Raw genomic sequence first — 14,578 nt, forward strand, 5'->3', positions numbered from 1 at the left:
TCTTATGCAAATGTCAGAAGAAGCAAACAACGATCGCAAGCTGTCAAAATGGCAGCAACATCTTTTTTTAAAAGAATGCTCTATAAATTATTATCTTCAATCGTAGATCTTTTTTCTTGATTTCAAAAACATATAGTTCATTGACATTTCATTTAGGCGTTTTTGAGATATTTCATTTTAAAATTGATTCTCAATCGATTTCTGGACAATAGCGAAATAAATGTCAGGTCTGCCTTGATAGCAACCATATTATCCACGTTTGCAATTGTTTCAGCAATATTCTACTCTTCACAATTAATCAAAACTAAAGATCAGCAGCGTAAGTTAAATAACTTAAGATATTTCAAATGGGTTATACTGAGGAAGAAAAACGCCAAATAATAAAATTATATTATTCAAACAATAAAAATATCTATAATTAATTTTAATAATTTTCCACATAACCTCCATCGTTACATTATTACATCGGACAATATTTCCTTTCAATTGCCTATTAATACAAGAGGTGATAAAATCAGGGATTTCTCTGTTGATCTTGTAAAGCTATATTAAGTTTTTCTCTTATCATTTGTAAACTTTCAGACCTATTATAATAAATATAATTTTTTAAGTATCTCTGCAAAAAAATGTTACAAGGATTAATTTGATAGTTCCTTATCTACCTATCCAAAGTCTATATTAATTATTGGGCTGTTCGGAAAGTCATTTCGTTTTTTTTGGGGAACATGAAAGACAGTTTTCGTATAATGAATAAATATTTTATTAAATTATATATTGGCCATTCTGGTCCAACACCTTTTGTCATCTTTCTGGCAGTAACATAATTCCCCTCTCATAAAAGTTTTGGTCCTTGCTGGCAAAAAACTGGTTCAGGTGGTTTTTGACATCTTCATTTGAGGTAAAGGTTTTGCCATCCAAAAAATTTTGCAGGGACCGGAACAAATAGTAGTCGGAAGGCGCCAGATCTGGAGAATATGGTGGATGTTGCAGTACGTCCCATTCAAGCTGTAAAAGTTTTTGGCGAGTGACCAAACTTGTGTGAGGTCTCGCATTATCCTGGTGGAACACTACACCCTTCCTGTTGATTAATTCGGGCCCCTTCTCTTTAAGTGAATCATTCAATTTGTCCAGTTGATGACAATAGACTTCTGAATTAATCGTTGTATTGTCCGGCAAAAGCTCAAAAAAAACGACTCCTTTGACATCCCACCAAACGGAGAGCCCTTTTTTTGGTGAATGTTGGCTTTTGACACGCTTTGAGCCGGTTCATCTTTTCTGCTCCATGACCTCTTGCGTTTAACATTGTTGTATACAACCCATTTTTCGTCCCCAGTAATAATCCGCTTCAAAAATGGATCATTTTCTTGACGTTTGAGGAGCGAATCACACACGTCAACGCGACGACACAAATTTCGCTCCGTAAGGACATGGGGCACCCACACATCGAGCTTCGAGGTTAAACCCATGCCTTTCAAATGGCCATAAACAGTCGAATTCGACAAATTTAATCTCTCACCGATCTCTCGTGTGGTTATTCGCCGATTTGCATCAACTAATGCCTTTATCGCATCTTTGTCAGCTTCGACCGGCCTTCCAGACCGTGGTGCATCTTCGACATCAAAATTGCAGGATCGAAATTTTGCAAACCAGTTCTGGTACTGGCGTACTGTTAACACGCCTTCTCCATACACATCCGTCAATTTTTTTCTCGCTTGGACAGCATTTTTACCTTTTCTGAAGTAAAAAAGTAAAATATGACGAAAATGCTGCTTATTGCTCTCCATATTTTAAAGGGCACCAACCAAAAACTACTGCGTAGAATTAATAGAACTTTTTCACATACAAGCCTTGCAATATCAGCTCTCAAGACATATAATGGTTATGCGGCTTAAGTGTGAAGTTGGTTTCGAAAAAACGTAATTAAGTCCTCTGACGGGAAAAAACGAAATGACTTTCCGAACAACCTTATATTTAGATAATCGGTAACCGGTTGGACATTATGTGGAGGTGCGCCATCTTGATGCAAAATTAAATTTAAATAATTCCTAAATGGCACATTTTCTAAGAACTGTTCAAGGATCCTTCGTATATAATTGGTCCGACCACCATATTGTTCAACATACCACACCATACATTAACTGACATCCGTCCTCGGATTTTCTCTGCCTGCATTTTGTGTGGATTATTGGTGGACCAAAAATTTTTATTCTTCGTATTAAATACACCTGCTGTTATGAACGAAGCCTCATCCATACATATTATTTTATTTAGAAAATTTCCATCTTCTTAAGATCTTCTATATACTTCAGTGCAAAATTCTCGACTCTGCCTTTTATGTTCTTCGCTTAAATTTTGCGCTGGGAGGAACGTATACGGGTGAAACTTATACTTTAGCGTTAGTTGAATTTTGCTATAGGACTTTCTGCATTTTTTTTAACGTCAGGTATAGACTATTCAGGATTTTCTAAAAATATGAAATATATGAATTAAGAACATAGAACTCAAAGTTATGATGTCAAGTATCGTAATAGTGTAATATATTGAGGTCTTCATCAAAATTCCTTTCTATTGTCCAGATCTTCAGTATGACACTATTTCAGTACTCAAATTGTTTAATTACATTTTTAATTATTGTATTTATTGAAGTAGCTCTTCTACACGGATATATTTTTCGATATTTTCTTTTAACCCTCCCAACACCTACGCCCGTTTGGCGTTTTTCTTCCTCAGTATTTGAAATATTTTAAGATATTTAACTTACGCTGCATATTTTGAGTAGTTTTCAAAAGTAGAACATCGTTAAAATAATTGCAAACATAGATAATACGGTGGCTATCAAGGCAGACTTGGACATTTTTAAACAATGTGGCTATTGTCCAGAAATCGAATGACAATTATTTTTAAACTGAAATATCTCAAAAACGGGTAAATGAAATGTCAATAAACTATATCTTTTTGAAATCAGGAAAAAAAAGTTCTACGATTTAAGCTAATAATATATAGGACATCCCGTTTAAAAAAAAAATTATGTTGCTATTTGTTTGACAGCTTGAGATCGTCGTTTGTTTTTTCTGACATTTGCGTAAGATAATAGCGCAAGAATCTTCAAACTTTTGCATTTACACTTTTTTAATCTTTCAAAATCAACCATGTATTTGGGTGTCAAAATATAATGAATAACCCAGTAAATACTAATACCAACTTTATACAGTTTTTTTATCGAAGTCTTTTTTATTTTGTTAAAATTCAGGTTTAATTGCTAAAATTCATCATTTGCACTGAAACTAACCTAGGTGTTTATTATTGAACCACAATCTAGAAGAGTGTCCCCAGGAAATCATGTTACCGCAAAGGGTATGGAGCTTTCGGGATATTGGTATATTGCACATACATCCGTATTATCAAACGTTACAGAGAGACAGATCAGCGCTTAAGATGAGCTGGATCGGCCTAACTACTCCAGTGTCTCTGCTTTAAAGCAATGGTTTACAACAGGAAGATTGCTGAAGACACAGCTGCAAGAAGCAGATGAACTCAGAATTTCAACTGGTACTGTTCGTGGACCCCTAGCTGAAGCTGGCAATACATAATAATGAGTTCAATAGATCTCCGGTCCTACTGTACTAAATGTTTAAAGAACAGTGGCGGATCGCTTTCTTCTTTAACAAAGCGGTTACCTCTATCTTTTGATAGCTTAAATATCCTGCGTCGGTTTTTGCTCAGTCGAAACGTCAGCAATTTCGACTAAGCAAAAACCGACGCAGGAGGAATCCAGAAGTTTTTTAGAAAGCAGTAGAAGTTTCTTTGAACAATCAATTACGCAGTTTTGTTAAAATTATAATTAATTTTTCGTCGGATCTTGAGAACCCAAAGGTACTAATGTTTTTGTTTTTGGTTGCAGATTCGATTGCGGCTCGGGTATCGGAGTAGTTAGATCCGACGAAACGGTACTTTTAAACCAATGGAACCACGTGTCATTGTACAGGCATCGATGGGACGCGTGGCTACAGCTCAACAACGGTAAACATATACAAGGAAGAAGCAAGGGCCTATTTTCTAGGTAAGTTGTTCTTCATCCGGCAACGTCATCGTTTTTGAAATTTGCAAATAAACAAAAAATGTTTTACAAATGATCTGGATTCCTTCTGGGTCCTTACGCGAATGGGTTCATCAGAACTTATCTGAAACGGGTACCTCTATACGCCCTTATATACTATTTGAGGGGGGCGGAGCTAAAAGAAACAATTACGTTAGATACCAGACACAGCTATGGGTTCTTAATAAATAATAAATAATTTTAAGAAGAAAACCCTCGACACCTTCCGTCTAAAACTGTAAAACTTCCAATTAAAGTGAGTCCTCACATTAGGCCCTTCAGTTTACAGAAATGCTACGCCCAAAAACAGATAAAGTCTGTTCATAGATATAAGAAAGTGACTAACTGATATGAATTAAGGAAAGACCCGGGCAAGCTGTAAGAATGAAATATGGCCGAACAGGTCCGTACTTTGCTTAGAATTTAATTATTTGGGGTTTTGTTAGGAAAGATACTGAACAATATTTATTTATTTATGTATGTATTTATGTTTAAACCTAAAATAAAATTACAATTTATTTTTATTACCTACTTAAATTATTTAAAATTATTCACATAATATATCAGTATCACTATCGCTATCATCGCCTGTTCTAATTATTATTTGTTCTATATTATTTGCAACATGGATATATGATTGGTCTGCTTTTTCCATATGTTTAACAGAATTTGCCCAACTTTGAGGAGGGATGTTAAAAACTTCGGTTTCTATAAGTTTGAGGGCTTTGGAGTTAACACGGTGAAAAACATTGTTACAACGAATGGCAGATTTCAGTTATTGCCAAATATGTTCAATGGGATTAAATATACAATGGTAAGGTGGAAGCCTTAAAACTGTATGCCCTAGATTTTTTGCATAATTATCACAGACGTATTACTTTTGTAGGTTCAAGCTTTGTAGAACCTCAATTAATTGCTTTTTGGTATAATCTTCGTGAAAATAAATGTCGTTATTATACATGTAGTTTTGGATTGTTGCTTTTGTGTCACATGAGGAAGGGGTTTTAGTCAACTGCCTACTGTGATAACTTGCATTGTCCATTACAATTACGCTATTAGTAGGAATGTTTGGAACTAGTTTGTTTTTAAACTAACTTTCAAATAAATCAGCGGTGGTGTCTTCATGGTAATCCAGAGAAGAATCTCTAATATTTTTCGCAGACAGAGAAAGTCCACTTAGAGTCCAACCATCTTTAGAGGCAGTATGCAAAATAGTTATTCTTTTACCTCTTTTTCATGGCGCGTTTGTTTTACACTTATCAGTTGAGTCAACCCAACCCTTTTCCTATCATAAGTGTCAAACCAGGTTTCATCCAAGTAAATAATTGGCCTTTGTTGTTCTCTGTAAATCCTACTTTTTTCTAGATATTCCAGTCGCCATTTCCGATTTCTAATAAATTCCATTAAAACTTGGCTTTAGTCAATTTTTTTAAATTTAAAACCCATGTGTTGAATACACTTCCATAAGGTAGTTCTGCCACATTTAACACACATTTCATCTACACTCGAGAAAATGTCAGCATCGCTTCTTTTTTTCGTCGCTGAAATGGGGTTATTCACAATTTTCCATACAGTTGATGTTGGAACTTTCGTCAATGTGGCCGTTTCTTCTAAAAATACTTGCTTGCTGGCACCACGTTCAATGAGAGTCAAATAAACATTGTTTATAACTTCCTTAGTCTCAATACAACAATGTTTTCTACATTTGGGCGGGAGCATCTCCTGAGATACACTGACTCGCACATATTTTGCATAATTGGCAGACGATTCAATACACGCTGTATTACACACGAAATAAGAATGAGATTACTAATAAACTTGAACTAAGTAGTATACCAAACCAAAGAGTATTAAACACAGGTAGGTATAAAATTATTTTCTATTACGGAGCACAATTTTACCTGAATTTAAGTTCCGAAACTTTAGTTAATAATCTTGTTGCATTGTATGTTAACGACCACCCTTGGATAATCTTATTCAAAAGCAATTGGTCACCATAATGGACATCGATTTTTTCAAGGCTGATGAGTCGGAAATTTCGGAGTGGATGGCAACCTCTTCCAACCCGTTTTCTATTCGTGCTGCTTTTGCCGATGATTTAAAAGTAAAAAAAAAGAGATTCGTTCACATTTAGATGTATTGGAGCTCCAGAACGATCTTGACAGATTTACTAATTATAGCAGAAAGCACGGATTATCCTTAAATCTTGATTAATGTCGATATATTCTATTTACAAGGAAAAAGGATTTTATAAATATTAACTTAATGCGTGATAATAAACAGCTAGAAAAAGTTAAGCAAGTAAAAGACGGGAATTGTTTTTGACTCTCAGTTCAACTTTGAGGCTCATATCGAAACTATTGTCAAAAAATGTTTGAGAAAGCTGGGCTTCATTTTGAGGACCAGCCACGGGTTCAACAAGCAGCAGTCAATAATAATCTTGTATAATAGACTGATAAGGTGTGTACTAGAGTACTGCGCCACAGTTTAAAATCCTATTTATAGTAAATAAATCATCAGAATAGAAAGTATACAAAAAAAAACTTTTTTAACAACTTAAACTTTAGATCACTTTGGAAGAAAATTTTAAAATTTTACAACTTAAAGTTGCTTGAAACTCGTTTTGATGTCGCTTTTCTTTAAGTTGTAAGTAATTTAATACTTTTTCTATTGAGCGATTTAGATCGAGTTACTTTTCTTACTCGCCTATAATAAGATGTGCTCGTGCTCGGACTTTTAATAATTGTATTTTTCAAAACGGCATAGATATAGATATGGTTAATTTAAACCTTAGTTTATTTAAAACAAACAAATATAAACTTCTTTAGCTCGTAATTATAATTTATTTAAATCTAAAATTTGCCTTCATTGTCGAGATAAGAAATTTACTGCTCACGTTATTGATTTTGTTTATTTATTTATGTATTTATTCATTTCAACGGCTGAGCCAATTTACAAAGAAAAAGGAACAATTTAAATATAATATAAATATAAATAGCAACATGACAAAAGAACAACTTAAGATAACAAGCTTTTTAAATAACCATATAAAACATATAAAAACACAAAAACAGTAAGAAACAGTAAACAAACAGTATCACACTAGTTACAACAACAATTAACCACCTGTTTCAATCTTGTTTTAAATAGTCGAAAACCGCCAGCAAAGGGATCAAAAGAGCAACTGTTAAATAACCTCAAGTTTCGAGTTAAAGGGGAAAAATAGCCATAGTATAAGGGTGTTCGGAAAGTCATTTCGTTTTTTCCCGTCAGAGGACTTAATTGCGTTTTTTCGAAACCAACTTCACACTTAAGCCGCATAACCATTATATGTCTTGAGAGCTGATATTGTAAGGCTTGTGTGTGAAAAAGTTCTATTAATTCTACGCAGTAGTTTTTGGTTGGTGCCCTTTTAAATATGGAGAGCAATAAGCAGCATTTTCGTCATATTTTACTTTTTTACTTCAGAAATGGTAAAAATGCTGTCCAAGCGAGAAAAAAATTGACGGATGTGTATGTAGAAGGCGTGTTAACAGTACGCCAGTTCCAGAACTGGTTTGCAAAATTTCGATCCGGCAATTTTGATGTCGAAGATGCACCACGGTCTGGAAGGCCGGTCCAAGCTGACAAAGATGCGATAAAGGCATTAGTTGATGCAAATCGGCGAATAACCACACGAGAGATCGGTGAGAGCTTAAATTTGTCGAATTCGACTGTTTATGGCCATTAGAAAGGCATGGGCTTAACCTCGAAGCTCGATGTGTGGGTGTCCCATGTCCTTACGGAGCGAAATTTGTGTCGTCGCGTTGACGTGTGTGATTCGCTCCTCAAACGTCAAGAAAATGATCCATTTTTGAAGCGGATTATTACTGGGGACGAAAAATGGGTTGTATACAACAATGTTAAACGCAAGAGGTCATGGAGCAGAAAAGATGAACCGGCTCAAAGCGTGTCAAAAGCCAACATTCACCAAAAAAAGGTGATGCTCTCCGTTTGGTGGGATGTCAAAGGAATCGTTTTTTTTTGAGCTTTTGCCGGACAATAGAACGATTAATTCAGAAGTCTATTGTCATCAACTGGACAAATTGAATGATTCACTTAAAGAGAAGAGGCCCGAATTAATCAACAGGAAGGGTGTAGTGTTCCACCAGAATAATGCGAGACCTCACACAAGTTTGGTCACTCGCCAAAAACTTTTACAGCTTGAATGGGACGTACTGCAACATCCACCATATTCTCCAGATCTCGCGCCTTCCGACTACTATTTGTTCCGGTCCCTGCAAAATTTTTTGGATGGCAAAACCTTTACCTCAAATGAAGATGTCAAAAACCACCTGAACCAGTTTTTTGCCAGCAAGGACCAAAACTTTCATGAGAGGGGAATTATGTTACTGCCAGAAAGATGGCAAAAGGTGTTGGACCAGAATGGCCAATATATAATTTAATAAAATATTTATTCATTATACGAAAACTGTCTTTCATGTTCCCCAAAAACAACGAAATGACTTTCCGAACAACTCAATATAAGCCAATACTAACTGCGACTCATGTAATGTTTCGTTATAATTATAACAAGGGAAGTGAGGTTCTTGATCGCTGTTCGGCGACGATGTTCTCAAGACCCAGAAATCTTTCTTTCTTTTCCGTGTCCAGGATCACCATTATGAATAAAGTATTATTCTAAATATTTCGCTCCTAAAATTTGGCCACCTGAAGGGCCTTGTCGTTACATTTGAGGAGGTCGTCGTGAGAGCAAATTGTGCCAAGCAACCCGCACTGCAACAGATGATTGTAGTTCTGTTCCAAGCCGCAGTCACAGGCAGCATTGTCCTGAATGTAACCCCAGCGTAGCAGGTTTGTTTTGCATCTTGTGACTCCTGTGCGTAGCCGATTTAAAGACTTCCAGGTTGCGAAGGGGAGTTCGTCACCACAGCTTATACTTTCTTTCAGATCTAAGAGCGGATTTTGCACTTTCTCCTGCCATAGATTTAACCTTCGTTGTTCAGGTGTGGTAGTGAGAGGTACTGTTGAATGGATAAAACTCCTCCTTGACTTGAGCCTTGCTGCTACTGGCTGGTGGTGGAACAGAGGGTGCCTTGGGTCACTGATTTGCTTTTTCCGTTCTATTTCTGCCGCCACAGTTCTTCGGATGGGTGGCGGCGCTATTCCTATAATTGGGAAAATCCTTTCAGCAGGCGTAGGTTTGAGGCAGCCTGAAATTATTCTCCCAGTCTCATTAACTGCAGTGTCAACATGCCTGGAATGTACAGAATTTGCCCAAACTGGGGCAGCGTATTCTGCTGTGGAGAGGCAGAGTGCAGCAGCTGAGGTTCGCAGGACACCAGGTTTAGCCCCCCATCTTGTACTTGTCAATTTGCGTATAATGTTGTTTCTAGCAGCCACCTTCATCTTCGTATCCTGGCAGTGTGCTCTGTATGACAGCGTTCGATCCAGTTTGACACCAAGGTACTTAGGCCAGTCACAGTGCTCAAGTTCTTGCTGCATCCAATTTATTTTCAATTTCCTGTTGGCTTCTTTATTTCGAAGATGGAAAGCGCACACCTGAGTCTTAGATGGATTGGGTTTAAGGTTATTCTGTTCATAATACAAACCAAGGTTTCCAAGGTACTGGTTAAGCTCTTCCTCCACCTTCCCAAAGGTCTTCCCCTGTACAGCCACCGCTGTGTCATCAGCATATATGAAACGTCTCACCTTGGAACTATTTGGCTGATCATTCGTGTAAATGTTATATAATAAGGGTGCAAGAACGCTTCCCTGTGCCAAGCCGTTCTTCTGTTGTCTCCATCGGCTATTTTTCCCCTGCAATGTTACATAGAATCTTCTATTCTGGAGAGTGCATTCGATAAACTTTGTGAGCCTGTAATCTTTAGTGAGATTATATATTTTGTGCGTCAATTTTCTATGATTGATGGTATCATAAGCTGCACTTAAATCAATGAATGCAACTCCTGTCACCTGGCCCCTCTCATACCCATCCTCTATGTGCTGTGTCAGGTTGAGGATTTGCCCACAGCATGATCTGCCAGGTCTAAAGCCAGCCTGCTCCGCGATCAAGGATTGATCGATTTTCTCAGAGATCCTGTTGGATATCATCCTCTCCATGCACTTGAAAAGATGACATAGTAGAGAGACAGGCCTATAGTTTTTGCAGTTGTTTGGCTCTTTCCCCGGTTTCAGGAGTGCTATCACTCGTGCTCTCCTCCACTCTTTGGGAATTTGCATAGTGTCGACACAGTTATTGATAAGATTGAGCAGCCATGTTCTTGTCTCTGGTCCAAACTGTTTGATTTGCTCAGTTCTTAGGTCATCAACACCTGCTGCCTTATGCTCCTTCATCTGTTTGATAGCCCCTTGTAGCTCTTGCGATGTGAATGGCGTATCTAAGGAGTGGTTTTCACTCTCCAGCTCTCGTTCAATCTCTATTATCCTGTTTTTCCCTGCAGTTTTGCCATTTAGGAGGAGCTGGTGGGCAATCTGATTGGCTGTGACATCACCCATGCTTGATTTCTTTGTTGTTGGATCATTGCTTAGATTCTTTAGCAGCTTCCAGGCTCGACGACTGTTTCTCTTCATATCCAACTGTTCAAGGAGGTTGCACCATCTTTCCTTTCTAGACTCTGCTATGAGCTAGAAATATTCGAACGTAAGGTGGCCTTCCACCTTACGCCAATTGATCGGACGTCGTCAACACTGCAGCGCAACCGCCTCTCTTGCCTTCCTGTTACCCACTGCTCACCTCAGTCCGCCTTAACTTCCCGTCGTCCAGTACTTCCCCTCGCAACCCCACGGCCGTCCCTTCGTGATTCCGCCACTCGCGCACTTTAGAGAACTTAAACATAAAAAAGAAACAAATAATAACAAAATAACATAATATTCATGCGATATGTTACACTCACCAATATGGGAATCAGTCATCCAAAACAATGTTCATGCTCCTCCTTTAGCTCCGCCCCCTTCAAACAAGTATTAAATATAATAAATAAATAATATAATAAATTAAAAGTCTCCTTGAAAAATTGAGGTTTTTCTTACTCCACATTTTTCCGAAACAGTCCGCCATATCCTTCGTTATTTTTTTTTATTGGTTTATCGTTGCAGAATAACTTTTCGAGAGCCGTTATTTATCGGCGGCCCCGGAAACACCACAGGCCTCGACGAAAAACTGCCAGTAACGAAAGGGCTGAAGGGCTGCATCCGGCATCTCGAAGTCAACGACCACGTCTACAAGTTCGCCCTCGAGCCGAGCGGAGAGTCCATTAAGGGCTACGGAATCGGTAAGAATGTTTTTTTTTCCTTTAAAGCTTGAATTTTTTATTGGTCGGGGCATGTATGGTACGACCAAAAATATAGTGCATTTATTGCTTTGACGTTTTAAGTATTTTACTTAAACTTTAAATTTTTTTTTTGAAACGTAAATGGACCGTTTTAAATTAAATTAAAATTAATTCTTGCAAAAAAAACTTACCTTAATCAAAAACTCAATTATAAAATCTTCGAGCATGCACTGTAACATATTATTCGGAATTTCTTTGGCACTACCCTTAAATATCGAGGAATTTTTAAGCTTCTCACTCAGAGTTATTCAGATAAGTAGACGAAATAGCCCGGGATTCTCTGAAGTTTCGCTCTCATCATGTATGAAGAGAGACAATTCAAAAGCTCGGCAAAATTTAATATAATTATTAATTTTATACTGATGCAAAGAACGTTAAATACAAAATGTATTTGACCCTAATTATATATTTCATTTATAATAAGGGGTGTTTTTTTTCGATGTATAGAAGTTTAAGTTGCAATAAAACAACGATGGACTATTCGATTGACATGAATTTTACTTATCCGAAAGATAATCTTGTGGCATTACATTTTAAATATGATTTCTGGCATATGACCGCCACGGCTGGCGCGGATGTAGTTCAATCTGGACGTCCAATTTTCGATGATTTTTTCAGCATTTGTGGCCGTATATCGGCAATAACACGGCGAATGTTGTTTTCCCAATGGTCAAGCGTTGTTTTCCCAATGGTCAAGCGCATAGGCCAATGACTTTACATAGCCCCACAGAAAGTACTCTAGCGGTGTTAAATCACAAGATCTTGGAGGCCAATTCACAGAGTCAAAACGTGAAATTAGGAGGTCACCAAACGTATCTTTCAATAAATCGATTGTGACACGAGCTGTGTGACAGGTTGCGCCGTGAAACCACATATCCTGGACATCATGGTTATTCAATTTAGGAATGAAACAGTTAGTAATCATAGCTCTCTACCGATCACCATTGACTGTAACGTTGTGGCCATCATCGTTTTTGAAGAAGTACGGACCAATGATTCCAGCAGCCCATAAAGCGCAGTTTTTCTGGATGTAACGGTGTTTCGATATACACTTGAGGATTAGCTTCAATCCAAATGCGGCAGTTTTGTTTGTTGACGTAGCCATTCAACCAGAAGTGCGCTTCATCGCTAAACAAAATTCGCTTATGAAAATCGGGAACAACGGCAATCTCGTTTTGGGCCCATTCGACGAATCTACGCCTTACTCGATGATCGTTTGGGTTCAATTCTTGCACGAGTTGGATTTTGTAAGCACGTAAACCAAGATCCTTCCGCAGAATCTTCCATAAAGTGGATGGACACAGATAAAATTCCTGTGCTCGATGGCGGATGGACTCGTTCTTCCTCTTCCTCAATGCTACGCTCTACAGCAGCAATAGCTTCTTCTGTACACACCGTACAGCGTCTCTGGGGATGCGAGTTATCAATAAGAGTAAACGTGGTGCGAAAACGTACCATGGTTAATCGAATTAACTGCTCTGATGGACGATTTTGTCGACCATAAAATGGACGTAGTGCGCGATACCTATTCCGCACAGAACCATTATTTTCGAAATAAAATTGCACTATTTGCAAGCGTTGTTCAGGCGCGAGTCTGTCTATTCATGATGAATTGCCAAACCAAACTGAGAATAAATCACTTGACAGCTGTTAAATCGGTCGCCATCTTGAACAGTAATGCCAAGTTAAAGTTCTACACATCGAAAAATAACACTCATTACTTTTATTTGTACAGGGTGTTGCGTCGTGTCAGGACAGTAACCAACTTTTTTTTTATGGAATGCTGTGAATATTTTTAAAAATTCTAATTACTCGCTGGATTTGGGGTATTTTTGTCATTTCATAGCATACGAAATTTTGAGTAGTTTTTAAGAAAAATGAACTTTTTCGTATTTTTGCCGAAAAACTTTTTCTTTGGAAAATTGTGTTTGGGAAATTTTATTGTGGATCCATCGAAGTTAATATTTAATGCTTTGGTGGAACATCCTGCATTTTAATTGTATTTGAGATTTAATTCTGTATTATTTCATACTTTATGTCCCGGTGTTATAAATTAGATAAAAAATGTAATTAATAACATACCAGTTGAGAGCTGGACAAATTCAGTATAGCACATTATGAAAATTGAGGACTCTTGACTTGATATTTAGAATAAAAATATACTTCTGTATAGATAGATATTCCTAGCTATGAATTGTTTTTTCATAGGGTCATTTAATAAGATTATAAATAAACAAAAAAAATTATTCCAAATCCTTGTTGAGTGCGTCCCTAATTTTCTGTCCTTTAATACCTACTGGACCCGAATTTCATTGCGGGCAAAAGCCAGCACAATATAGACTGAGACAGACTATAATAGTTGTTTATTGGTGCGTTTATGGTATTCGGAATTTTCATTTGACCTGGTAACAATACTCAACGAATTAATGGTCTTGTCATTGGATATTATACCTGTTAGACAATAAAGTTTATTATTATTATTATTATAATAATTATTATTATTATTATTATTATTATCAATAATAATATTATTATCATTATTTCTAATGCCTATTCGCAACCGTGCTCTCGGTAATTCATTTCCATTTTTCAAAAACAATCCCTGTTCCTCAGAATAAATGGTTTATATCTCCCTATCCTAGGGCACGTCGGATGATGTGTGCTGTCTTAAGGAGAGTAGTTTTTCGCAGTGTCGCAATAGTGTTTTAGTTGTTACCCACTCTGTTACTCTTTTATTGTGGCTTCTGATGGTATGGCAACGTCGAGAAATGTTTTTAAAGCCCTAATTATATCTGGTTTATTTGCCATCACAGTCCTGTCTGTTTGTACTTGCGTGTATTGTGATTTCCCCTTTGGCTTCAACGTTTTTTGGCTTGTGTTTATACCAAGCGTCCTCTACATCTATTCCGTAGTGCTTACAGATATAGTTAAAGGATGTTCTAGTATGATATTTTCCAAATTATCAATAAAAATCTCGGCTAACAAAGGACTAAGAACATCCTTTAAGTAAAAGTTTTTTATGGTGGTATAGATATGTGGACGATGTCTTTGCTTGCTTTGTTGGAACGGACAGACAATTGAATTCTTTTTTAAAATAACATAAACTGAATACTTAATCGTATAAAAA

The 14,578-nt window shown here is 37.0% G+C and overlaps 1 protein-coding gene across 1 annotated transcript in view; it reads left to right on the plus strand.

Annotated features, from left to right (window-relative positions):
- The window catches only part of LOC132699522 (pikachurin), a 171,360-nt gene that overhangs the window by 109,280 nt on the left and 47,502 nt on the right, over positions 1–14,578 (plus strand). Inside the window, exons 6-7 of the mRNA XM_060666294.1 lie at positions 3,902–4,060; positions 11,216–11,391. Of these exons, the coding sequence (XP_060522277.1) occupies positions 3,902–4,060; positions 11,216–11,391 (335 nt within the window). The remainder of the gene's footprint in view (positions 1–3,901; positions 4,061–11,215; positions 11,392–14,578) is intronic.

This window comes from Cylas formicarius, unplaced genomic scaffold (assembly GCF_029955315.1).
Source record: "Cylas formicarius isolate icCylForm1 unplaced genomic scaffold, icCylForm1.1 PGA_scaffold_10__41_contigs__length_53128322, whole genome shotgun sequence".
Classification (NCBI taxonomy): Eukaryota; Metazoa; Arthropoda; class Insecta; order Coleoptera; family Brentidae; genus Cylas; species Cylas formicarius.